The sequence below is a fragment of the Hyperolius riggenbachi genome, chromosome 5 (assembly GCF_040937935.1).
Source record: "Hyperolius riggenbachi isolate aHypRig1 chromosome 5, aHypRig1.pri, whole genome shotgun sequence".
Lineage (NCBI taxonomy): Eukaryota > Metazoa > Chordata > Amphibia > Anura > Hyperoliidae > Hyperolius > Hyperolius riggenbachi.
The window spans coordinates 202,428,958-202,456,706 of record NC_090650.1 but is presented as its reverse complement, the minus strand read 5'-3'; the positions used below and the strand labels follow the sequence as shown (position 1 = coordinate 202,456,706).

Sequence of the window (27,749 nt, the reverse complement as noted above, 5' to 3'; positions counted from 1 at the left end):
GGGGCCCGGTGGGGCCTAGTTACGCCCCTGGCCTCAAACTATGGGCAAAAGACATAGGCTATCATTCATGAAAGTGCTGTCGGTATGGAGAATCGGTGCGGGAAAACACAGCTGGCGGTGTTTTAGACTTCTGGGTGGGAATTCATAAAAAAGTATCCATGTGCGGTAGCAGTGCGGAGATTCCCCGAACTAGGCTGGCGGTAGGCTTGCGGAGACACGGAAGCTGCTGAGTTGATACATTTCTCCGTGTTCCGCTCTGCTGCAGCTGCCTGGGAGGTTTGTGTATCTCCATTCACTTACATTGGTATCGCCACATCAGAGGGAGCGGTATCGCCACATCAGAGGGAGCGGTACTTCCCGACCTCACACCCCTGCGGTGATCTTTTTGAATTAACATTTTGCTACATTTGTTCCGATAATCACCGCACAAGGCGGTGATTTATCACCCTGCTCAGTAGTGTAATTTTTTCATGCGGAAAGAGCCTTTATGAATGCTGTCTTTGCTAAGTGGTCGGTAAAGTCAGCTGTTTTAAGCATTTCCGCATGCGGAAATGCTTTATGAAAGCCATAGTTTCTCTTCATTTTTCTATATACAATTCACTAATCAAAACTGGACAGTACAATACATGTGTTATGTAAGTAGATCAAGTATGTATCTACTTTTATATGTGTTTTTTCCCTGGCATAGTATGACTGATCCTCCTAAAGCACCATTTTGTTTACCGGTTTCTTTTTTTACTATGGTACTTTTGTGAAATGATTTCATTTAGCTCGCTGCTTGCTACTCCCCCTCATGGCAGGCTTCCCTCACTGCGCAACATACTTGCATTTCTACAAGGAGGCTGTACTGCTACTGCGCCTGCGCACATGCATGTATCGGCGGTGGATTGGTAGTGGCTGTTAGAGGTGGAGAGCCTGAAAGAGATTACAGAACGTATACTACGGCGGCGGGAAGTGTTGCCGGAGATGACGGCTAACGTGACAACCAACCCTTCTCAGCTCTTGCCGCTTGGTAATGTTGCCGGTGTTTGGTGCTTTAAGGCTTTATGAAATGTGTCTGGCTTGGCGCCCTGGCGAGTTAGTTGCTTCTGTTCCTACATGTGCACTGACCACGCTTTTGCTTTGCCCCCATAGAGCTGGTGGATAAATGCATAGGATCCCGGATTCACATTGTCATGAAAAGCGACAAGGAAATTGTTGGAACGCTCCTGGGATTTGATGATTTTGTTAGTATCCTTTATTAGGGCCGTATGTAATCGCTGGTGTGTGCTCAGAACTTGGCAGACTGAATCAACCTAGCTAAACCTTGTCATTATAACTTTGGTATTTGTTTTGTGTTTGCTTGCTCAATCAGGAAAGCAGTGAAATACAGATGTATAGCCTGGGTGTGCTTTCCAGAGGTTGCTTTGGAAAGGTTAGTCTACTTTAGGGGACCCAGCACGAAACCTCATAGGGATATTCCACTAACTTGATTGGGTGAACGGTTCCCTATGAGGTTTCGTGCTGGGTCCCCTAAGGTAGACTAGCGCCAGGCAAGGCATAGATTTGGGGTAGTGCAGGAGTGGTGAGGTTGGTACTCCCAACTTATAGTTCCAGGTTTGAATCTCTGGACACCATTAACATGTACCGTATTTTTCAGAATATAAGATGCTCCAGCATATAAGACGCACCTAGATTTAGAGGGCAAAAATCGGGGGAAAAAATAAACTAAATCTACGTGCGTCTATGGTGCTGAGGCATCTTATGGACCCCCCCTGAAAAAAAAATCTCCAGCTACACTGCTCATCTACACTAAATCCTGCTATACTACACTTACCCCTGCTGCCCGCAGCAACTGCACTTTACTTCACTAACCCCTGCTACCACCACCAACTACACTACATTTCACTAACTGACCCCTGCATCCAACCCAAACTACACTTCACTAACTCACCCCTGTTGCATATCACCTTATCCTGTTGCTGCGATCCTCTCCTCCCTCTGACTGCCATCACCCGAGGGTCCCAGGCTCCCAGCAAGCATCGTCGAGGGTCCCAGGCTCCCAGCAGCCGTCATCCGAGGGTCCCAGCCTTTCCTTCCAGGATCCCTGCTCTTGAGTGTCCCAGCCGCCGGATCATCTTCACTGCTGTTACATACGCAGACTGCAGCCTTGCGGTAAACACGCGCTGACATCCTCCATAGTAACGGCATCCACTTCTTAGTTACAGTTTCCTCTTCTGTGTGACAAGTGGCGCACGTGCGGCGGGATCACACATGACGTCAGGCACATATGTGCTGCTCGTCACACAGAAGGGGGCACTGTAAGTAAGTAAAGGACACCGTTTTATGAAGGATGTCGGCGGGGCGGCAGCGCGTGTTTACCGCAAGGCGAAGAGGAGCCGGCGGCTGGGACACTCAAGCGGGGATCCTGGATGGGAAGGCTGGATGACCCTCGGATGACGGCAGGAGGAGAGGATCACGGCGGTAGGATCTGATCAGTATGTTATGGGGCCAAAATACCATACCTTTAGAAAATTAGATGCACCCACTTATTCCCCCTAGTTTTGGGGAAGAAAAGTCTGTCTTATATTCCTAAAAATACGGTAGTTTGTTAGCTAGGGTTCACCTCCCCCAGCAGTTTCCCGAGAATATACTGGTAAGTACAAATGTGAGGTGAATTTCAACTGAAAAGGAACTTTGCACTCTAATAATTAACTGTCAGGTTAATTTATTAACTGACTGGTAACTAATCAATTTGTTGCTCTGTGGGGCAAGAAGTTATCTAAAAATCAAAGTTTTAAACATTTTCTACTGGTAAGTTAATTGGTGACCAGGTCATCTGAGGAAAGCGGAGTTCCGCCGAAACCGGTAATGATGCCAGTGGCACGCTACAGCTCAGAGTCCTGCCTGTTTCCACCACTGCTCTCTTGATCAGGTGATTGCAAATCCGCGCTACTGGCCATCTGAGGAGGTCCTGGAGACTTCACATCGGTGCTATAAGTTTTTATGACAGTACACATTTTGCAAGTGTGATTCTCTTATTTGCAGTTTCTATTAAAGGGTTTAATGCACTATAGAGCGCTTCCTTTGTTGAAAATCATACAGGATTCCAAACATTTAAAAACAAAAACTGCAAAGTGGGGTGTGCATAATTATTCAGCCCCCTGAGTCAATACTTTGTAGAACCACCTTTTTCTGCAATTAGAGCTGCCAGTCTTTTAGGGTATGTCTCTACCAGCTTTGCACACCTAGAGACTGAAATCCTTGCCCATTCTTCTTTGCAAAACAGCTCCAGCTCAGTCAGATTAGATGGGCAGCGTTTGTGAACAGGGCTGTGGAGTCGGTACAAAAATCCTCCGCCTCCTTAGTTTAGGATTCCACCAACTCCTTGACTCCGACTCATCTAATTTGCATATTACAATCTTGTTGATTGAAAGTATGTAACATGAAATTTTGTCTCTTAACTGCCAACGCTTAGGAATTTTAAAAGACAACTGAAGTGAGGATATGGAGACTGCCATATTTATTCCCTTTAGTCATAGACTAAAACTAGTCCTTGGTAAGAGTACTTGTAAAAGGTATGGACAGGAACAAAGAACATCTATCAGGCCCTAGGCAATGTAATTGTGGGTACATGTAAGAGTGATGTGCAGGTGCTCTGCAGGGGGGAATAAGGAGATTCTTCCTCTATTACACATTCTTCATGCACAATCTGAACCAGGTTTATGGGTGATAGACAACACCTCTGTGTTCAATGTGCACAACATTCTCAGTGGATTCCCTGCAGCTCTGTGGAGAGTGCATATGTAGAGTATAGTACTACTGTGTAACAAACCTGAGACAGATGAAATTAAAGTTTTATACATACCTGGGGCTTCCTCCAGCCCCCTTCAGGCTAATCATAATCAGTCCCTCGCTGTCCTCCTCCGCCACCTGGATCTTCTGCTATGAGTCCAGGTACTTGAGCCAGTCTGGCGTAGTGCGCATGCACACACTCCGCCGCCGGGAGCGTAATACACCTGCGCAGCACTTGCGCCGCTGCAGAGCGCTCCTGGCTGAGGAAGCATCATGTGGCCGGACTGCGCTGACTGTCTGAATTACCAGGACTCCTAGCAGAAGATTCAGGTGGTGGAGGTGGACAGCGAGGGACTAATTAGCCTGAAGGGGGCTGGAAGAAGCCCCAGGTATGTTTCATCCTTCTCAGGTACCATTTAATTTGTAGTCGCCAAACCAAATTTTAACATATCAAATTATTTGATTTCATGAGCAAAGAGTGCGTACATTTGCATAAATCAGCATCAGTGCAGAATTATTTCCATCTCTATTAGTGACACGGCTACACATTAGGCTTTATACTTACAGCATATGTTATTTCGTATACATGAGATTCCTGTGTACACATCATATATACAGTCACAATCAGATGTGTATATCTGAACTAAGCACAGCTATTACTGTATGTATAAATTATTTATGATGACTATTATCTGAGAAATAGAACATTTTATCATATTTTCTATTTTAATTACAGTTTAAATTCATTCGGAGTCGGAGTCGGTGCATTTTTCTCCCGACTCCAGGCACCCAAAATTGCCACGACTCCGACTCCTTAGCCCTGTTATTGACCATCTCTATTAGTGACACGGCTACACATCAGGCTTTATACTTACAGCATAGATGTTATTTCGTGTATATATATGAGATTCCTGTGTACACATATACAGTCACAATCAGATGTGTATATCTGACTTTAAAAATACGGGGACTGCTTTATTGGATCAGCACAAGTAACTAATTTTGATTGGTTTATTTCATTTTTGTGGACTAAGCACAGCTATTACTGTATGTATAAATTATTTATGATGACTATTATCTGAGAAATAGAAAATTGTATCATATTTTCTATTTTAATTACAGTTTAAATTCATTAGGAGTCGAAGTCGGTGCATTTTTTTCCCGACTCCAGGCACCCAAAATTACTTCGACTCCACAGCCCTGTTTGTGAACAGCAGTTTTCAGATCTTGCCACAGATTCTCGATTGGATTTAGATCTGGACTTTGACTGGGCCATTCTAACACATGGATATGTTTTGTTTTAAACCATCCCATTGTTGCCCAGGCTTTATGTTTAGGGTCGTTGTCCTGCTGGAAGGTGAACATCCGGCCCAGTCTCAAGTCTTTTGCAGACTCCAAGAGGTTTTCTTCCAAGATTGCCCTGTATTTGGCTCCATCCATCTTCTCATCAACTCTGACCAGCTTCCCTGTCCCAGCTGAAGAGAAGCACCCCCAGAGCATGATGCTGCCACCACCATATTTGACAGTGGGGATGGTGTGTTCAGAGTGATGTGCAGTGTTAGTTTTAGTGTTAGCATTGGGCTTGATTCACAAAGCCGTGCGTGCTAAACAGTTAGCGCGCAAAGTGCCGCCCGCGCTGACATTTGCGCGGAAAAAAGTGCCGCCCGCGCTGACATTTGCGCGGAAAAAAGTGCCGCCCACGCTGACATTTGCGCGGAAAAAAGTGCCGCCCGCGCTGACATTTGCGCGGAAAAAAGTGCCGCCCGCGCTGACATTTGCGCGGAAAAAAGTGCCGCCCGCGCTGACATTTGCGCGGAAAAAAGTGCCGCCCGCGCTGACATTTGCGCGGAAAAAAGTGCCGCCCGCGCGGACATTTGCTTGCGCGGAAAAAAGTGCCGCCCGCGCGGACATTTGCTTGCGCGGAAAAAAGTGCCGCCCGCGCGGACATTTGCTTGCGCGGAAAAAAGTGCCGCCCGCGCGGACATTTGCTTGCGCAAAAAGTGCCGCCCGCGCGGACATTTGCTCGCGCAAAAAGTGCCGCCCGCGCAGACATTTGCGCGCGCAAAAAGTGCCGCCCGCGCAAACATTTGCGCGCGCAAAAGTGCCGCCGAAAAGTCCGCGAGCGGCACTTCACAGCAGCACGGCTTTGTGAATCAATTCCATTGTGTTTTGCATTTTGGCCAAAAAGTTTCATTTTGGTCTCATCTGACCAGCGCACCTTCTTCCACATGTTCGCTGTGTCCCCCACATGGCTTGTGGCAAACTGCAAACGGGACTTCTTATGCTTTTCTGTTAAAGAGCAACTATTAGCCTGGAATGGCTGGAAAAAAAACCCATATATACAGGTAGATAATTACTTGCTCTACTTAGCAGATGTGTTGTATTGTACACGTCTAGATTTCAGAGATGTGCAAAATAGTAAAGGAGAATGCTGTTGCAGGGACCATCTTGATCCCACAGGCTGAAATTCTCTCCCCCCCCCCCCCCCCCCCCCCTCCCCGCAGTATTACTGAGCACAGCGGAGAGGAATAAAGGTAGTGCACACAGACGCACCTACCGATGGTTCCAAGCGCAGGAGTACCAGTCTATATTCTCTGCAATACCTCCAGCCTCCATACCATTGCAATACCTCCAGCCTCCATACCATACACATTAATGGTTAGTGGCTTCTATTATTTCTGTTTATTACACTTATTGCCTACTGAAACTTGCTTTTAGTGCTCTAAATGAAAACTTCATTCCTATTGTCACAACATTTTGTTGTGACTATTTTAATTTGCTACAGATGTATTACTTTTATATTTTTTTTTTACCTTGTGTGATCCTCAACTCTGCCTCAGATATGGTATTAGAAGACGTCACAGAATTGTAAGTATATATGAGAATCCACCGTTACGACATGCTTTTAACCATATTGTGTGTGTGTGTGTGTGTGTGTGTGTGTGTGTGGGGGGGGGGGGGGGGTTGCTTCAAATTGTCGAAAATGTCCAACTATGTACTTTAAAGGACTTCCGAGGCAAGGGGCAAGGATCTATTTTTACTCCAAAAACCTACTACACAGAAAGTGTACATGCTAGGGTGTGCTAAACAAGTGGGTACATGCACTGGTCGAAAAACTGGAATTAGTAAACAAACACACTACCAGTATATGCCGTTCAACCACCTGATATCAGGTGGTTGAACGGCATATACTGGTAGTGTGTTTGTTTACTAAATCTATTTTTACTCACCTGGGACTTCTTCCACCCCCGTGCATCTAAGTCATCTGGCGAGTACTGTGCCTGCGCACAACTACGGTGCAGTACCTGCCAGATGACGTGGATGCGCGGGTGCAGAAGAGCTGACCCCCGCCGGTGAGTCACTATCATTACGGGTGGCCAGCAGGGACACAGAGGACCACCGGGGCTGCGGCGAGGGACTGAGACGGCTGCTAGGAGCTGGAAGAAGCCCAAGATGAATAAAAATAGATTCTTGCCCTTCGCCTCGGAAGTCCTTTAAGGACCCACCGATGCATTCAAATAGGGAAGGGCAATGAAATGCTGAGAATTCTGAGTTGACACAAATTGTATGCTAATTCTTGTGTCTTGAAAATGGACCGCTGCATCTGATTGGTTCATTGCTAAGCTACATAAGTTTGCATATCCTTTGCACAGATTGCATTTATTTTGTAGCCTGGACTTGGTACTGTTTCAGTATGCACAACCCAGGTATTTCCTCTTCCTGCATGAGCAATTATATGCACAGAGCAGGAGGTATTGTTAAATACTGTATTGACCACACCTGCCCTCATTGACTGGCAGCAACAATGACACTACAAAGTTGGCAGACTGTTAAGGTCATAATGGATTATGTGTTTAGAGTATGTAGAGTGAAATTACTTGTGGCATTTATCTTAGCAGTGTGACTGAAGGGACTACATATTTCTCAGAATTTCACTTCATAGTAGGCCTGAAAGATAAATCGAATTTAAATCGAAATCGCGATCACCAAGATCACAATTTCAGAATCGTCAAAGCGGTGAATATCGCGATCACGTCATTTCCACAAGAGGAAGTTTGAAGAAGCGCCTTCAAACTTTCCCAAAGTCCCAGTGCCCGCAGCATTGGACATACCTTCCATCCTCTATTGCCCTCTGCCGCCTCTTGTGCTTGGCAAAACTTCGGTTTCCTGTATGTCACATGATATACAGGAAGTATGCCGTGCATTAGAGCCTGCAGGAGGCAAAGTGGATAGACGGGCATCGCTGGACTCATGCTTGAAGCTATGTCCACAACTGATGCAACTTGGGGGACAGAGGAGGCACAGAGAGAGACACAGAGGGGGCACAGAGAGAGACACAGAGGGGGCACAGAGACACAAAGGAGGCAAGAGAGAGACCCAGAGAAGGCATGAAGAGGCAAAGGGGGCACAATGAGAGACGGGGACAGAGGGGGAGCAGACAGGCACAAAGGGGGGGGGAGGACAAAGCTTGATTTGAAGGAAATCGTGAATCAAATCGAAATCGTAATTTTGGACAGAAATCGCTCAATTCAATTTTTTCCTAAATCGTTCAGGCCTACTTCATAGCATAACTGGTATAAGTATACTTTTACCAGCAATCCTCCAGGGCAAAGGTGAGCTCCTATCAGATACTGGAACAGACTGTATTTCCCCTATAAATTAATTAGTAGGCTCACCTTAGTGCTGTTTGTTCCTGCGTCCAGGCTGGTCAGCATCTCCTATGAAGGATGAACCTGTGTGCCGGTCTGCAGAAGTATTCCTTCAAGGAGAATTGTAGTGAGAGGTATATGGAGGCTGCCATATTTATATTCTTTTAGGCTGGTTTCACGCCAGGACGTTGCGTTTTAGGGGACGTTATGGTCACACAACGTGCCCCTAACGCAACGTCTGGTGCTCTCTGCTTTGGACGTCAGAGTGAGCCGCGTTGTGCAGCTCACTCTGACGTCCGTGATGCGCACTCTTGGACGCATGCGGCATCACGTGGTCCCGCCCGGCCAATCGCCGCACAGAGCGGCCGCTCAAGGAAGTAAACACTGCACGTCACTGAGTGCAGTGAATATTAATTAGCCATGTGCCTGGCCGCTCTCCGCTCCTCCCCAACGTTACTGAGCATGTGCAAACAGTCTAACGCGGCTCTGCCGCTTACAAAGTACTGCATGCAGTACGTTATATTATGGCGCAGCGTTACACTGTAACGCAACGTGGGCACTGTGAACAGCCCATTGATTTTTTCATTGCTGTGCGGTGGGGTGCGTTACAGGCTGCTCTAACGTGCGCCTGTAACGTCCCACTGTGAAACCAGCCTAAAGCAATACCAGTTGCCTGGCTATTCAGCTAATCCTCTGCCTCTAATACTTTCAGCCATAGGCCCTGAACAAGCATGCAGGAGATCAGGTGTTTCTGACAAATTAGACAGATATGACAAGATTAGCTGCATGCTTGTTCCTGGTGTGATTCAGACACTTCTTCAGCCAAATACACCAGCAGGGCTGCCAGGCAACTGGTATTGCTTAAAAGGAAAAAAATATGGCAGCCTCCATATCCCTCTCACTACAATTCTCCTTTCAGGGTAGAGGCTGTGGTACTGAGGCAGCCTAGCCTCCCTTAGCCAACTTCTGGATTTTTGGTGGGCCTCTGCTTTCTTTTCCCCAGTTTTCTGCAGGAGGCAAGTGGGAAGGTGCTGTAGCCAGGGCTGTGGAGTCGGTACAAAAATCTTCCGACTCCTCAGTTTCTGAAACCACGACTCCGGGTACCCAAAATTGCTCAGACTCCGACTCTTTAGTCTAATACTTAACAGGGCTGTGGATTTTGTACAAAAATCATGCGACTCCGACTCCCGACTCCGACTCCTCAGTTTCTGAAACCACGACTCCGACTCCGGGTGCCCAAAATTGCCTCGACTCCGACTCCACAGCCCTGGCTTTAGCCCATCCTTTCCTCCGTTTGGAAGGATGGTAATCTCACATCCAAGATCCGTCACTGGGCGCTTTTTGTTTAGACCGGAGTTGGATTCAGCCCTGGAAAAGATGGCTAGAAAAAAAATAGTGCATCCATAAAAGCAGAAAGCTGCAATTTTTTTTATTTTTTGTAGCAAGCTGAAAGGTGCGCAACCCTCTCCCTCTTCAGGTCAGAGTGGTAAAGGTTGAACCTTTGAGACCCCCCCCCCCCCCCCCCCAATAAGTCAAGCAAGACACAATGGCCCTTATGCAGTAAACTTTTCTGCTGACGTTTCTCCTTGGAGATAATTTCATCTCTTTAAAAAAACATGTTTTCAGAAACTGGTAATGTAAAAAGTACAAAAGTAGATGACAAAGTGGTAACAAACTTATTTTGAGTATTTTCTTGCATGCTGGGGTTTTAACAAGTATATTATTAAGCTGTTTATATCATCTGTGAGTAAATTAATGTCATGGCCGAAATTGTTGGCACCCCAGTAATCTTTCCAGAAACTCAAGTATTTCTCATAGAAAAGTATTGTATTAAGTTTTGCTATACATTTTTATTCCATTTGGGTGTATTATAACAAAACAAAAAAGGGAGGGAAAAAAGCAAATTGGACATTATCATACACAACTCCAAAAATAGCCTGGACAAAATTATTGGCAACCTTAAAGGGGAACTGAAGAGAGAGGTATATGGAGGCTGTCATGTTTATTTCCTTTTAATCAATACCAGTTGCCTGGCAGCCCTGCTGGTCTATTTCTCTGCAGTAGTATCTGATTAAAACCAGAAACAAGCATGCAGCTAGTCTTGTCAGATCAGACTTATAAGTCTGAACCACTGAAACACCTGATCTGCTGCATGCTTGTTCAGGGGCTATGGCTAATAGTATTAGAGGCAGAGGATCAGCAGGGCTGCCAGGCAACTGGTATTTTCTAAAAGGAAATAAACATGACAGCCTCCATTTACCTTTCTCTTCAGTTCCCCTTTAATTTAATATTTGGTGTCACACCCTTTGGAAATTAGTCACTTCCTATAACCATCAATAAGCTTCTTACACCTCTCTCCTGGAATTTTGGACCACTCTTCCTTTGCAAGCTTCTCCAGGCCTCTTATTGGAAGGATGCCTTTTCCCAACAGCAATTTTAAGATCTCTACACAGGTGTTTAATTTTTCCCAATTGTGGATTCAGATCTGGACTTATTGCTGGCCACTTCAGAACTCTCCAGCGCTTTGTTGCCATCCATTTCTGGGTTGCTTTTTGACGTATATGTTTGGGGTTTTTGTCCTGCTGGAAGACCCAAGATGCAAACCCTGCTTACACATAAGACAATCCTTCCGGGGAGGGGGGGGGGGGGGGGAGTTTGGGGGTTTGCACAGTACAAGAAATATATACACATGCATGCATTTTAGAGTTGCAGAGATGAGCACCCTCAATTTGCTGAATAGAACCACACGAAGACTGAGGGACCTTAGCAGAGAGCGGCTTACCACGTGTGTGCTGCAGGCTGAACACGGAGGTGTTGGAGAGCAGTGTCATATCAAACAGCAGATGGCAAGGTTCAAGCTATGAGGCAGCACTTCCTACATTCCTTCACCGAAAACAGAACTGCCCGATGACGTGCATCGTCACCAGGACGCAGCAGTGGGGCAGCTCAGCGTCTCTGTCCTGCTCCATCCACTCTCTGTGCTCTGTCTGCCATGGGTTGTCTGAACTTCCATCTGGCAGCCCCAGTGATGAAGCGGGACATCAAATTATTGCTGCCATAGTTGCTGCCCCTCCTCCCTGATAGCCTGGAGCAGGTGGATGGCAGAAGTAAGAACGGGGTGTTTCGTGATGTAGCTGCGTACACGTAACGCTATGCACTCACAGCTAAGGAAGGAGTGAAGATGGAGGAGGCGGGTTTCCGGCTTGAGCGGCGAAGATAACACTGTAATCATTACAGTGCAATGAGCAGAGGCAGGGGATGTAGCAGCGGCCCAGCGCAACACATCCCGTGGCCCAGCATTGGGCCGGGGGTTGGGGGCCCCTGATTTAAATGTTGATAGTTCGCACTGACACTGATGCTTTCTGAGCCTGCAGGACAGCTTAAATTTCTTTGGCACTTGTTTGGGGCTGATTATCCACCATCCAGACTATCCTGCGTTGCAACCTTTCATCAATTTTTGTCTTCTCTCCATGACCAGGGAGATTAGCTACAGTGCTATGGGCCCTTATGGGAGTAAATGGGGTGGCAAAGTGTAGGGAATAGGAGGATGATAGGAGGGGACACTGCCACAAGCCTGCCTCTTCCTGCCTGAAAATTTTAGTGTTTTTTTTTTTTTTTTGTTTGTTTGTTTGGTTTTCTTTGACACCAAGTGTCACGCAATGACATGGGGGTTACAAAAACAGGGAGGTGGAACTGCCCAACAAGTAACCCTGAAAAGACTGATTGGTAAAACAGTTCCTGGCATTCTGATTTAATGGCAGAAATACTGAATGGCATAAACAGGCCCTCGTACACATAAAGCTCCAGAACTAGCTTATGATCAATAATGCATATGTATTGCATTATTAATCTTGCTTCTTTAACCTCCTGAGCGGTCTGGACGAGCTCAGCTCGTCCATCACCGCCGGAGGCTGCCGCTCAGGCCCTGCTGGGCCGATTTTTATCAAATAAAGTGCAGCACACGCAGCCGGCACTTTGCCAGCCGCGTGTGCTGCCTGATCGCCGCCGCTCTGCGGCGATTCGCCGCGAGTAGCGGCGAAAGAGGGCCCCCCTAGCCGCCTGAGCCCTGCGCAGCCGGAACAAAAAGTTCCGGCCAGCGCTAAGGGCTGGATCGGAGGCGGCTGACGTCAGGACGTCGGCTGACGTCGATGACGTCACTCCGCTCGTCGCTATGGCGACGATATAAGCAAAACAAGGAAGGCCGCTCATTGCGGCCTTCCTTGTTTATTCTGGGCGCCGGAGGCGATCGGAAGATCGCCTCCGGAGCGCCCTCTAGTGGGCTTTCATGCAGCCAACTTTCAGTTGGCTGCATGAAATAGTTTTTTTTTTATTTAAAAAAAACCCTCCCGCAGCCACCCTGGCGATTTAATCAGAACGCCAGGGTGGTTAAGAAACTAGAGCTTGCTGTAAAATAATAGTTGTAGCTTAAAGCCATGTCTGAAGTACCAGCGAGCTGCGCTGCTGAGGGCCTATTTACAGAAGGCAGTAAATAATGCTGGATATTCAGTTGTTTCAAGGCAACGAGGCACTTTGGAGGGAACAGAAGGAATAAAAAAAAAAACGCTCACCAAATCTGTGCAAAGAATTTGAAACATTTTTTTTTTAAATGTTTGTTTATTTTTTTAGCAAGTGTCAGTACTTTTTGCACACACTTTAGATTTCCCTCAGCCAAAACAAGCATTTTTTGAGCGCTGCCACTAAAGATTCTTTCAAGTGACCAAAACATTACACTAAGTACAACAGTGATCATCTTATTGCTTTCTGATCTATAACTAGGGAAGCTTTGTAGGAGGCTCCCAGAAATTTTGTATCCTTGGTCGTGGGTGTGGGCACCTCTTTTGCCTAGAAGGTAAAAGAGGCACCCACACCCGCGACTTCTACTGACTTATGCACTTTATATTGACCTGAGGAAGCAGGCCAGTACCCGTGAAACGCGTTTTTTTTGTGCATTAATACAATTATTTCTACCTATATGGTTTGTTCATTGATAGAGGTAAGATCTAATTACTCTTATACTTTATGATTTAAAGATACAATACTTTTTGGGAGCCTCCTACAAGTTTTCCTAGTTATAGTTTAACCCTTCGGGCTTCGTGTATTGTACACTACGTGTCAATCATCTAAAAGCGACCAACCGGCACCTGCCTAGCGAGTCTGGAATACCGAATGGGAACGGTAAATTTTCTGTAAGCTCTGTTTGGTGGTTGCAGGAGTGCAACCCACACTTGTATATTCTACTACTCTACTCTTACCCATTCTCTTAACTATACTGCACCATTGGTCTCCTGGTCCTTCTCATTTCAGACCCTTGGTGGTTGGAAGCACAACAATCAGGAGTCATCTCATGTCTCCTGATCATAGAGCTGGCTTAAAAACACCTCCACTTGCCCTAAAAAGTAAAAAAAAATTAACTTGAATGCTCATTTTAAAGTGGTCTAACACCCAGCATTTCAACTTTGCTTTAAAAGATTGCTTACAGCTTAGAAACTATTAGGGCTGGAACCCACAAGGGCGTTTTTGTGAGCATTTAGGGAGCGCTTGAAAACCCTAGCGTTTTCCCAAAACGCTCAGCTAATGTTAATGGATAGGGCAACTTCCACAGGAGCATTTGCGATTGTGAAAATCGCAAGTGATGGACATGTAGCATTTTGTTAGCGTTTGCGCTTCAATGTAAAGTATATCATCGCTGGCGTAATCGCTCATCAAAACCTGCACTGAGCGATTTTGCTAGCGTTTTCTAGTTACTGCACACTGTAACAAAATTAAAATTAATTGAAAGGACAAATCAGACTTTAAAACGCTAATCGCTACACAACCGCTGGCAAATTGATACACTTTAAAAACGCTCCCTAAAACGCTCATGAAATCACTTACAAACTGCTCATACAAAACGCTAGCGCTTGCGATTAGCGATTGCGTTTTGCAGTGGGTTCCAGGCCTTATGCCAGATTTTTTTTTTTTCTTAGCAGAAATTCACTGAATGGATTAAACATGACATTTTAGTGTTGCATTTAGCTAGAAATCCTCCTCTGTGCTGAGGTTTAGATACAAATGTATCTATTTAAAATGTAAATAAACACCTCCCTGAGAGAGCACAGAGGGCTTCCCAGACAGGCTTTTCAGAGGTCTATTTGCATTCCAAACAAAGATACATTTGTAACTAAACCTCAGCACTGATGTGGATTTTTAGCTAAATGCAAAACTAAAATGTCATGTTTAACCCTTGCAGTGAATTTCTGCTTAACCACTTGCCGACCAGGGGATTTTTCAATGATCGGTGCTGCGTGGGCTCTACAGCCCGCAGCACCGATCAGGAGTGCAGCAGGGCGATCAGACTATCCCCCCTTTTTTCCCCACTAGGGGATGTCCTGCTGGGGGGTCTGATCGCCGCCGGCTGCATTTGCTTAGCGGGGGGCTCTTCAAAGCCCTTCTCCGCCGGCTCGCCGCTCCCTCCCTCTGTGAGCTGCGCAGGACGGATTTCCGTCCTGCGCATTGAAGGATAGACTTCAGCCTATCATATGCCGGCGATCCCCGGCAAATCAGAGGCCAGGGATCGCCGATCTGCCTTACGGCGCTGCTGCGCAGCAGCGCCGTATGATGTAAACAGCAGGGGTTTCCTCCCCGCCTGTTTACATTTTGCCGGCGAGCCGCGATCGGCGGCTCTCCGGCTGTTCACGGAGACACCCTCCGTGAACTGACATGGAAAGACCGCGGCCGTTTCCATGGTAACCCGCAGACGACCAGTTTACGCCAATCGACGTAAGCTGGTCGTCAAGAGGTTAAAAAAAAATCTGGCATAATAGTTTCTAAGCTGTAATCAATCTTTTAAAGCAAAGTTGTAATGCTGGGTGTTAGACCGCTTTAAGCAGCAGAAATTTTAAGTGTACAGTGCATACGGAAAGTACAGTACACTACTTTTTCCACATTTTGTTCTGTTACAGCCTTATTCCAAAATGGATTACATTAATCCCCCTCACCCTCAGAATTCTATACATAACACCCCATAATGACAATTTGAAAAAAGTTAACTTGAGGTTTTGGCAGATTTATTAAAAATAAAAAAACGGAGAAATCACATGCACACAAGTATCCACTTGTTTTACTTGATACGTTTTCGATGTACCTTTGGCAGCAAATACAGCTGCAAGTCTTTGAATATGATGCCACAAGCTTGACATAACAACCTTTGGCTCTTTTTGCCCACTCCTCTTTGCAGCACCTCTTGTGCTCCATCAGGTTGGATGGGAAGCATCTGTGATCTCTCCAGAGATTCAATTCTGGGCTACTCGATATTCAGAGTTTGCCTGAAGCCACTCCTTTTGATATTTTGGCAGTGTGCTTAGGGTCGTTGTCCTGCTGAAAGATGAGAAAGATCCAGTCTGAGTTCAAGAGCGCTCTGGATCAGGTTTTCATCCCTACTAGTCTCCCAGTTCCTGCTGCTGAAAAACATCCCCACAGCATGATGTTGCCACCACCATGCTTCACTGTAAGGATGGTATTGGCTTGGGAATGAACAGTGCCTGGTTTCCTTCAAACTTGACACCTGGCATACACACCAAAGAGTTCAATATTTGTCTCATCAGACCAGAAAATTATGTTGCTCTTGGTTTGAGCTGGCTGGATAGTTTGACACAGGAGACCAGGGTTCGAATCTAGGCTCTCCCATGGCAAAACTCTTATACTGCTACTGCCTACTAAGGGCACCATAGTGGCTGCAGCTCTGGAGCTTTCAGTCTGTGCTCTGGCGGACTGACCCTGCACTTCATTCAAGCTGTAGGACAGTGCGGCCTGGAAACCACGCTTCATTGAAATGGTGTAGTATAAGAACAGCAGCTAGGTTAGCATTTCTTAACCCTCTGGGCGATACAATTATATCGCCCAAGAGGTGGCGCAGCACTATTTTTTAATTTTTTTTATTTTTTAAATCATGTAGCGAGCCCAGGGCTCGCTACATGATAGCCGCAGCGCAGCGGCATCCCCCCACCCACTCCGATCGCCTTCCGCGATCAGAGTAAGCAGGAAATCCCGTTCAGAACGGGATTTCCTGCTGGGCTTCCCTGGTCGCCATGGCGACGGGGCGGGATGACGTCACCGACGTCATGGACGTCGTGACGTCATAGGGAGTTCCGATCCACCCCTCAGCGCTGCCTGGCACTGATTGGCCAGGCTGCGCAAGGGGTTGGGGAGGGGGGGGGCTGCGCGGAACGGCGGGTAGCGGCGGATCGGCGGTGAGCGGCGGCGATCGGAAGTTACACGCAGCTAGCAAAGTGCTAGCTGCGTGTAACAAAAAAAAAATTATGCAAATCGGCCCAGCGGGGCCTGAGAAATCCTCCTGCGCGACATACCCCGAGCTCAGCTCGGGATTATCGCTCAGGAGGTTAAAGAGAACCCGAGGTGGGTTTGAAGAATATTATCTGCATACAGAGGATGGATCTGCCTATACAGCCCAGCCTCTGTTGCTATCCCAAACCCCCCTAAGGTCCCCCTGCACTCTGCAATCCCTCATAAATCACAGCCACGCTGCTGACAAACAGCTTGTCAGAGCTGGCTGTGTTTATCTCTATAGTGTCAGTCTGCTGCTCTCCCCGCCTCCTGCAGAACTCCGGTCCCCGCCTGCATCCCTTCCCTCCCTGCTGATTGGAGGGAAGGGACAGGGGCAGAGACCAGAGCTATGCAGGAGGCGGGGGAGCAGCTGAGACTGACACTACAGATGTAAACACAGCCTCACAGCATGACTGATTTATGAGGGATTGCAGAGTGCAGGGGGACCTTAGTGGGGTTTGGGATAGCAACAGAGGCTGGGCTGTATAGGCAGATCCAGCCTCTGTATGCAGATACCATTCTTTAAACACACCTCGGGTTCTCTTTAAGGGCCCGTTTCCACTAGAAGTGTTGCTATGCGGAAACCGCTCTACAACTAATTGACGTAAATGGAGTCGTTTCCATTGACGCAAATTTACCTACGAGATCCATTGCGTTGAGACGCGGGGGAAATTATGTATAGCATGCTGCAGTTTTCCGCAGCATGTATCCGAGTCCCCATAGCTGCTGACGTGAAGTAGCATGACGCCGCATCCGGTTGTCCGGAAGACAACTGGAAGTACTTATGGAGGGAGGCGGTCTCCTCGCATCCTAAACGCCTGTGGAAACGGGCCCTTAAAGGATGTCAGCAATGGTCAACTGACGGCACTCAGACTAAAGGGGGCTGAATTACGCACACCCCACTTTGCAGTTTTTTATTTGTAAAAAATGTTTGGAATCATGTATGATTTTTGTTCCACTTCTCCCGTGTACACCACTTTGTATTGGTCTTTCACGTGGAATTCCAATAAAATTGATTCATGTTTGTGGCAGTAATATGACAAAATGTGGAAAACTTCGAAGGGGGCCGTGTGTGTGTGTGTGTGTGTATAGATATTATTATATATATTTTTTTTCCTCTTTTTCCATAGTGAGATTACGCCAGAGGGCAGGCGAATAACCAAACTTGATCAAATCTTGCTAAATGGAAACAATATAACCATGGTGAGCAACTTATCTGTTACTTATTTAGTTATTGCATAACTGTTGCAATTTTAAACTAGCTTGTGTTGCAGCTGGTTAATATGTCACTGTGTACTTCCTTCTATCAAGACAAGCTACTTAGACCAGCCTATTCCAACCACTCTTTTTAAGGCCACACGTTTTGTATATTCCTTTTGTTCATGCAGAATATCCAAGAGGCAGAAAGGTCTGGCACTAGTTTTAATGGTAGCAAAAATAGATACAAAATGCAACAGTGCAGTGTATGAACATGACATGGAGTTTCATTAATGTCATTGCGAGACTTCAAAGATTGTGCAAACTGTGCATGACTAAAAATTGCTGTACCTGGGTGAGGGGGAGGTAGCTGTGGGTGCCAATGGGTGCACAGCCTATGCACCCATTGGCACGCACAACTGCCTCCCCCTTGCCCAGGTACAGCATTTTATTTTTTTGTCACGCACAGTTTGCACAATCTTGGAAGTCTCGCAATGTCATGAATGAAACTCCATGCCATGTTTTTACACTGCACTGTAGTTGGAAAATGTTTTACCGATTACTATGTGATTTTATTAATTTTTTTTGTATGCCTTCTATTCATCCTCCTCTCTGAATGCTGTATAGGGGAACATCCTGCTTGGCAAAGAGCCCCACAGCATGTCTATACAGTGGTCTTTGGCAAAATGTTACCTGACGTAATCTCAAATGATCATTTTAGCTGACAGTTATCCTTAATAGTTTTATAATCTCTCCTTTTGATAGGATTACACTTCTTGTTGTCTCTTCTACACATGACAAATCTTGTGTTATCACATTGGGCATGTTCCATGGTTAGTTAAAGCGCCACTAAAGGTGGCGATACCTCAGGCAATTTAGTGGCCAATTTGACCATCCAATTTGATTATTATAATCGAATTGGCTGAAAATCAGTGCTGCCAAGTGCATGCCCGACTGACAGTGCGACCAATTTCTGGATGACAATTCTCGATCGGGAGTGCAGCAGGAATGGAGTGCAATTTCCATGCCCCCCCCCCCCCACCCGGCTCTTTCCCCCTATTGTAAAATGTCTCCCCAGTCCCCAGGTAATGTATACTTTACACTGCGCACAAGGCCGATTCCCGATTGATTTCAGCATGAAATTGATCGGGAATTGGCCTGTGGTGTATGGGCAGCTGACAGATCTCTCTCATCAGATTCGATTAGAGAGCGATTTGTCTCTTGGTTGAATCTGCCCATGCATTGCTAGATGTATGGGTACCTTTAGATCACAGATGTGTTCCCAGACAATGAATACACTCAGCTGCAGAGCTTGTTTTTGTGCTAAAGGTCCTTGGTTAGCTAATGTCAAGGGAATCCTTTTTTTAAAGCACCAGTCAGGAGCCCGAGGATCGGTTTACTTCTTACACTGTAGACTTCCATTTCTCCAGGATGCAATGTTCTTAAAGACGTTCAGTCTGTGGCTTCCTCTTTGCAGACTGAGCGGGAGGATGACGTAAGCCACAGCAGTTGCCTCATCCTCAGAGCCTTTACCCAAAAGGTAAAAAAATGGTAACATTTGTGCACTGTGAGTACTAAGTGTTAAGATGGGATTCTTAGTTTTGTGCCTGGAAATTGCCTTTAGTAATTCTGAAATGATGTAAATAAATGGTTGGCCTCATGTTATGGCGTGTAGCTAGTCACAGACTGTAGGAAACTGCAAAATGGTTACCTTGTAAAATATTTATCAATGCAGAAATGCATTGAAGTCTCCTCATGCTCACTTCAAACATCCAGGTGATTTTTTTTTTTAATAGAAACGTCCCTTCATGTAACCAGATGATTGACATGAGCAGTGAAAGGTGACATGAATTTTCTCTGCCTTTTTCCTTTTGGTAGTCACCCCCTTGTATTCAAAGTAGGCACTAGCATATTGATGATTTATTAAACTGTGAAGTTAACTTAAAGAGAATCTGTAACGTCAAAACGTCCCCTGGGGGGTACTCGCCTCGGGTGGAGGAAGCCTCCGGATCCTAATGAGGCTTCCCACGCCGTCCTCCGTCCCTCAGGGGTCTCGCTGCAGCCCTCTGTGCAAGATGTCGTCAATATTTACCTTCCCGGCACCTGCGCAGGCGCTCTGACGGCTGTCGGCTCCGAAGTAGGCGGAAATACCCAATCGCCATCGGGTCTGCTCTACTGCGCAGGCGCCGGAAACTTGCGGACCCGACTGAGATCGGGTATTTCCATCTACTTCGGAGCCGAAAGCAGCCGCAGCGCCCCCGCTGGAGCCAGCAAAGATAAATCTTGAATTTACAGTCGAGTCTGTCCCCGGCTGTTCGGAGGGCTGCAGCGAGACCCCTGAGGGACGGAGGACGGCGTGGGAAGCCTCATTAGGATCCGGAGGCTTCCCCCACCCGAGGTGAGTACCCCCCAGGGGATGTTTTTGATGTTAGAGTCTCTTTAAAGAGGAACTCCAACCAAGAATGTAACTTTTTATCCCAATCAGTAGCTGATACCCCCTTTTACATGAGAAATACATTGCTTTTCACAAACAGACCATCAGGGGGCGCTGTATGACTGATATTGTGGTGAAACACCTCCCACAAGAAGCTCTGAGGACCGCGGTGCTCCTGGCAAACTGCCACAATGTAACAATGTTCACAGACAGGAAATAGCTGCTTACAGCTGTCTCTAACAGCCAAAACAGCTAGCAGCAGCTACATAACCTGCCCACAGTAAAAATGTCACCATGTGATACATGTCAGAATGTAGATCGGGGAGAGGAAAGATTTTACAATGAGCAAACACTGACTAAATCATTTATACATAATTATTGTAAAAATGAAGCACTTTTTTTTATTACATTATTTTCACTGGAGTTCCTCTTTAATACCCTCATTTTTTCTCTCTCTGTAGCTTGTACCTGGAGGAGAAGGTCCTGAAGTGTGATGGCTTGTGAAGTGAACAATCCATTACTTCCTCATCCTGTTTATTACTTTTATTTAATGTAACCTGGCTTCATCGAGCTGCTTTTTCTTTTCCACAGAAAATGATCATGTTTGTTTTGTTTTTATACATGAATTGTATGGAAAATTGTTTATAAATTAAAGGTTTTTTAGGTTTATGAAACCTATAAGCTTAAGTTGGTGTGTAAACTGTCTTATCATTTATCATACTATCAGCCAGAAACAATGCAGGGAAGTATTAGTTTGAGTTACCATTTTCAGAAATATTGTTATATCGTGTGTTGAACTGAAACTACACTGGCATGCAAAAGTTTGACCAACCTTGTTAATGTGGTCCCGCCGGCCAATCGCTGCACAGAGCGGCTGCACCAGGAAGTAAACACTGCACGTCACAACGTGCAGTGAATATTAATTAGCCATGTGCCTGGCCGCTCTCCGCTCCTCCCCAACATGACTGAGCATGTGCAAACAGTCTAACGCGGCTTAAGCCGCTCTAACGCCGTAGCATGCTGCACTTTCACTACAACGTGCAGCGTTACATGTAACGCAATGTGGGCAGTGTGAACAGCCCACTTGTTACATTGCTGTGCGTTGGGGGAGCGTTGCAGGCTGCATTAACGTGTGCTTGTAACGTCCCTGTGTGTAAGCAGCCTAAATGTCCCATCATCAAATGGCATTGAATGCCAGGGAGCCATAATGGAAAGTATAGGTCTAGTCTATTTGTGGCATTATAGCTGCTGCTTTCATATCATAGCATGTAATCCAGAATTTCCATGAAGTATCCTTGGATATCGCATTCAGCATGAAAAACATTTGTAATTTATAACTTTCTTTAGATTTTTTTTAAGTTGTTATGCAATCTTTAAAGCATTGGTCCTTCCTAACACTTTTTTTTAATGAATATGAAAGTGAATTTACATTGACACTGTAGAAAGTTTGGTACATTGCATGCTTGTACTTTTTGCAACAAATACAGTACATTGAAAGTACCTGGCTAGCTGGACTTGCAAAATCATCCTCCTGTGCTAGTGTCAAATGCTGATGCCTGGGAACAACAGTACGTTTGTAAACTGTTAATACTCCCTCCCATTCCATCATCACCCATATGAGCTAATCCTACAAGAGCTGGGAGGGTACTGTAGCCAGCGTTCTCTGTGTACAAAGCTCACAACTATACAAAATATTAACACTTTGTAGCCTGCACTATAGCTGCAGCTCAACAGTATACAGTACACTGTCACAATAATACTCCTTGTTGCAGAGATTGGGTCACTGAGAATGCAAAGGAAGGTCCTTTGCTCAGAAATGCATAGCACTAAAACACTAAAAGAAGCTCTCTAAACTTTTTCCAGCCTATCCAAATAGGAGCTCCATTTAAAATTGACGTTATCTTTCGCTACATATGACGCACACTACAGGGAACCTAGCACTGATTAAAACTTTTTTAAATGAACATCCCCATAAGGAAGGTTCTAAACTGACACTGTCGTTACGGGGCAGGGGTTGGGAAGAGCTCCACTACCTACGTGGTGCTGCTTTTGGTCCCCCCCCCCCCCCCCATCTTCGCGCCACAGCAGTCGCAGTTTGTGTCTCCCAGCAGTGTTGAGTGTGCCACAATGCATGCCGGGAGATGTCCATGGATTGCGAGTACATTTTCTGTATTTGCATCTCCTGGACTACAACTCCTGGAATATATCACAGCGCACGCACATTCACAACACTGCTGGGAGATGCAAACTGCAGCCAGTGTAAAGTAAGGATGGCAACGAGGAGACCAGAGGAGCAGCACCCTGTAGGAAAGTAATTGCTCCCCCAATGGCAGTGTCAGTTTAGAACCTCCCTTATGAGGAAGTTATTTTAAAACTAAATAATCTGTGCTAGGATACCTTTAACCCTCCCAAAAATGTGTGTGCGGAAATTCTGCTTATTATGGACCCAATAATACATTAAATTATTCAGGCCGCTGCCAGGTCTCCCATTAAAGCTGCCTTTCTGCCACCCCCAAGCTAACAGCAATCCATGCGGCCCCTGCAGTGTGTAATGGCAGCGGAAAGCACTCACCTCTGCAGCTGGCATGCATCTCATCTCTTCATTGTCGCTCACTGCCCCTCACTGTGACCCAATCCTGGTGGCATATGGGTCACAGAGAAGGGGTGCAACTGACAATGAAGATAGGGCATGGAGAGGAAGGAGCACTCCGGCCAGAGAGGCGAGTGCGCTTCACTGCCGTTATACTCTTCAGGGATTGTTATTGGGGGGGGGGGGGGGGGGATAACTTGCACCGGCTGCTGCTACTTTTGCTCCAGAAGAAGCCAATGTGCTTTATCAGGTTTATTAATCAGTGTGATTTATCAGGTTTACAACTTCACTAGCCAACGGCAGAGCAACATATCTTTAGAGCATTGGGGCCCCAAACTTTTGCCCTAGCGATCGCATCTGATCGCTACAGGTGGAACCCATTAAAAGTTTATAAACAGGCATGGATAGTGCAGAAGTTAACAATGGGTTAATAGGCTAGGCTGGGGTGAAAACTTGACTGTATTTCCTAAAATATATAGATAGATATAGATATAGATATAGATAGAGAGAGAGAGATATATATATAGATATAGAGAGAGATAGAGATATATAGATATAGAGATAGATACCAATTTCAGTACTAACACACAAAAAACCCTTTGTTTCCTTTGTGGAATAATTTTGTTTGAGGCTAGGAGTACACCAGGCAGAATCACTAGTGTTGCTGAAAACACTTGTTTTTGGCCATGATAAAAGTCTATAAGCCAAATAAAATAATCCCTCATCTCTTTGTTTTTCAAATGTGCGTTTTTCAAAATGCATAACTCGCTGCTTATTTCTGTAAAATGCACAAAGTATTTTAATGGCATTTCATTTCACCATGTACGTTTTTGTTTTTTTAAAGTGGTTTATTTAAAAATATCTTGTCTTTTGTAAGGAATTTAACCTGTAAAATATTAGATACTAAGCTCACTAGGGGGAAGTCTCCAGAACACGGGTGCCAAACACTAGGTCCGGCCTCACACCATTATATGTGGCCCTTCAAAGCTTCAAATCTGCAGAAGTGTAAGCAGTAAAGGAAAGACGGAAATTAATCCATGCTGTATACTTGTGTTTGTACCGGCGATCTTTAACATTTCCATGATGACGGCAGGACATTGCAGGTGTTTATATATGCACGTAATTATTTGGCTTGTGCACATGTGCACCATTTTATTTATTTATTTTTCATTTTCTGGTAGAGTAATAATATAGTTCAGTGACGGTGCTCATCCTTACATTTTAGGTTTTTTTTTCTCTGAATACAAGCACCTTCCCCATCTTCTGTTGTGATTTGTCATTGACCTTTTTGCATACATTTGTGGCATGCATTTAACCAGTTCCCAATACCTGTCACACATATCTATGCCCCTGAAAACTCCACTTGCGGATTAGGGGCATAGATATGTGTCTGCTTATTTACTTTTGTCACTTGCGATTGTGTTTGAGCACCCGTTAGTCTCCATTGCCATCCTGCTGGTCTGTGAATGGGAGACAAGTGCAAGATGCTGGAGTTCATTCAAACGAAAGTAAAAAACACACAACACTTCCTGTGTACTGTGCACTGTAATAGTGTTGGGGACATCTAGTGGCGAAAAAAGTAAAAAGATACACTATATTAGATTAAAATAAAACACATTCTTAATTTATTAACCCTTTATTGCCCCCCATTGTTACCACCTTACAAAAAAGGTTTCTAAAACACATCTGAGCGCTTTTTAAAGCCCTAGTGCCATAATACCCTATGAGCCCGTTCTCACTTGGGCGATTTGCGTTAATCGCCGGTGATTAACACCAAACGCAAATTTGTATGCTGCACCATTTCCAGGCGATTTCCCGGCGATCGCGTTTAGTGCTATTGAAGCGCTAAACGCGATCGTGAAAAAAGTGTGAATGGCAATTTTTTTTCCGTTAATCGCCCAAAATCGCCAGAGTAAAATGCTAGCAAAAGTGCTAGCGTTTTGCAAGTGTGAATGGGCCCTTAGGGCTCATTCACACTAGAGGCAGTTTTCTCATGTAAGTGCTGGCGATTTTTCAAAATCGCCCTGTATGCGCTTGCACCATTATTGTCTATGAGACAGTTCACATCTGAGTGGTTAGTTACCGATCCGTTCAGAAAAGCGGTGCGTGGTCCATTTTTGAGGCGACTTTGCCTCAATTGAAGGTATAGGAAAAATGCGAACGCTCACAAAATTGCTTTGTGTGTTCGCGTTTTAAAGAATAAATACATTGTATTTATTTTCCAGATCAAAGAGTTCACTTCCTGACTGACGTCAGGAAGTGAAAAAACACAATCGCTCAGCAAAACCGCTTAGAAAAGCAGTTCACAAAAAAAAAAAACAGCGCGCAGGTAATCGCCGGGAATCGGAAATAAAAATCGTGTTAAATTCCAAACGAGGACAGACGCGCGCACGGAATGCAATGTGATAAAGGCCTCCGTGATTCTTTTGCTTGTAAATGTGCTGATAGGTTTTATCAATTAGGTGATAAGACATTTATGAGAAATTTTGTGAATAGAGCCCATTGTGGCGAGCCTCTAAGATCATGTTTGATTTTGGGCCCTTATGTGATTGAGTTTGACACACCTGTTCTTGATGGTCTAGAGACTTCTCCGGTCTCTGTATGCCCTTCCTGCGCTGTGTTGCGACCCACCGAATGTTCCCCTGCACTTGTAACAGCAATTGTTTTTGTGTACCATACATATACATACAGTCGCAAGCTGAAGACGCTTTAGCTGATACATAATTGTATTACTTCCGGATGTTATAGCTTGAGAATTTTCATATTCTGATTTGCATTAAACAATGTATGCGTTTTCAGAAGAACATACAGTATAGCCCTCAGTTCACCAAGTAAATGCTTGTCTGCTGCTGTGCATATTAATCACTCATTAATCTGAGTGCACTGTAAATGAAACCATTAATTAAAGTGCTGCCTTATACCAAACGTGGGATGTGTGTAAAACATTTAAGCAATATTTCATGACATGCTCCTTGTTCCAGTGGGCCGGTGACTCATTCCTGCTTTAGTCCCACATGATTCACAGCCAGGCTATTTTTCCACTTACTAAGATGCAGTTGTTAGGCGGGTGTAAGTTTCTGTCCATGTGTTACCTCCAGTCACACACAGTAAAATGGTATAGCTATTTTTTACAGAAGTGTAATATGTACAGGCTTTTATCTATTCAGACTGAGTTTTAATAATAGCACACCTTTTGGAGCATCAGTAAGCACCTATGCATTTTTTAAATTTGATTAAAAAGAAGCAAATGCCAGGTAAAAGCAGCCAATTAGAGACTATCTTGTACTAGTTGAATGTAACAATACTACAGAAGCCTTATTCCATCCAAAATTTGTCAAATTTCTGAATATTTTTCAGCATATGCATTGTAGTTATAAAATTCACTATAGTTATAGCGCAGTAAAAATTTCCATAGCTCTTAGTTCCATATTCTGCTCGTCTTCAACAACTTTCCAAGGACACATTTTTTTTGAATTTTTCAGTGCCCACAATTTTACTAAGGCTACATTCTCTGTGATATGTTGCTTTGGACAACAGAATAGCATTAGTCCACCATCACTCCAGATAAATTTCACCATGGATATGCAGTTTAAAATAAATTAAATATAGATCTAAGCGTATCGATCTTTCAAATAGCCGCTTAGTTGCATGGCTTTGATGTCCCCAAAGTCCCCATGTCCTCCGTCGGGCTAATGTTATTTAAACCACTGATACAGCCAAAACCGCCACGCAACTCCTGATGAAACTGACATAGTGAAACCAGTCGAGCGTGGCGTTTACCTTTTGGCTGGACGGCTCCCTGCATTCTGTGGCACGCTGTTGATTCACTTCGGTCCCTGTCATAAGGGCCCATATGTGAGTATATGTTTTGTAACTTTTGTACAGTTTTTATGAAGCAATAAATCTATTTGAAAGATAGATACGCTTAGATCTATATTTCATTTATTTTAAACTGTATATCCATGGTGAACTTACTATCTGGAGTGACGACGGATACGAGGGAGGCTTGGCAGGAGAGAGATCAGCTGCGAGCCCATATAAGCTATATACAGACCCTGCAATTAAGGTCTATGGATCTCTGGTAAGCGAATCTATAATCTCAGTGGTGATGGTGGAGGATCTCAAGCTTTAACGCTTAAGTATTTTGATTAACTATAATAATTAATTTGCCAATATCAGAAAGAAAAAGGATCTCTCTGCTGCTGAAAAGCATGAAATAATTTAATGTCTTGAGCATGGTATGAAAACTTTACATATTTTCCAAAAAAGTGTGATCTTTGTACAGTTTTTTTTCTCACTATTCAAGTTTATTGAAGATAATATGAAAGGCACATGCAGACAATTCTGCATATGTGCGTAAAACATGTCCAAAAAGCCAAAAAGTAAACAAACAACAATTTTTCATGTATACAGAAAACAAAAACAACCAAAAATGAAAACCCATCCCAATACTGACGATTATCGCGACACATTAATCCTTAAACTAACAGTATCAATTAGAAAGCACATATGTGAAGCCCATATCAAGAACCCAGAATAATTAATGTCAAGTGTTACATATAGAGTGCTGGAAGGGGGGGGGGGGGGGGGAATGTAAAACTCGCACCAGGCCCCTAGCTCCATAGCTACGGCACTGTGTGTTCATTATACTTTTGTATTTATCTGAGTACTGAAACTTTACTCACACTGTCCAGATCCTGTCTCAACCAGTCTTTGGCAGCAGGTGGCAACGGTGACTTCCAATGCAAGGGAATCCATGCCCTAGCTCAGTGATGGCTAATCT

The 27,749-nt window shown here is 45.0% G+C and overlaps 1 protein-coding gene across 2 annotated transcripts; it reads left to right on the top strand.

Moving 5' to 3' along the window:
- Positions 1 to 869: 869 nt before the first annotated feature.
- LSM5 (LSM5 homolog, U6 small nuclear RNA and mRNA degradation associated) lies at positions 870 to 21,063 on the top strand. 2 transcript variants are annotated; one of them, XM_068234555.1, is made up of 5 exons: positions 870 to 1,012; positions 1,135 to 1,230; positions 6,615 to 6,642; positions 17,876 to 17,948; positions 20,838 to 21,063. In XM_068234555.1, the coding sequence occupies exons 1-5, from the start codon at positions 967 to 969 to the stop codon at positions 20,868 to 20,870; spliced, it is 276 nt and encodes a 91-aa protein (XP_068090656.1). In that variant the 5' UTR covers positions 870 to 966; the 3' UTR covers positions 20,871 to 21,063. The 2 variants fall into 2 exon arrangements, with proteins under 2 accessions (XP_068090656.1, XP_068090655.1); XM_068234554.1 differs by lacking the exon at positions 20,838 to 21,063 and adding an exon at positions 19,420 to 19,512.
- Positions 21,064 to 27,749: the final 6,686 nt, after the last annotated feature.

Coding starts and splice junctions, on each gene's coding strand:
- LSM5 (XM_068234554.1), top strand. CDS start 967: ATGACGGCTAACGTGACAACCAACCCTTCTCAGCTCTTGCCGCTTG. Junction 6,643..17,875: donor TTAGAAGACGTCACAGAATT/GTAAGTATATAT, acceptor CTTTTTCCATAG/TGAGATTACGCCAGAGGGCA. Junction 17,949..19,419: donor ATGGAAACAATATAACCATG/GTGAGCAACTTA, acceptor TCCTCTTTGCAG/ACTGAGCGGGAGGATGACGT.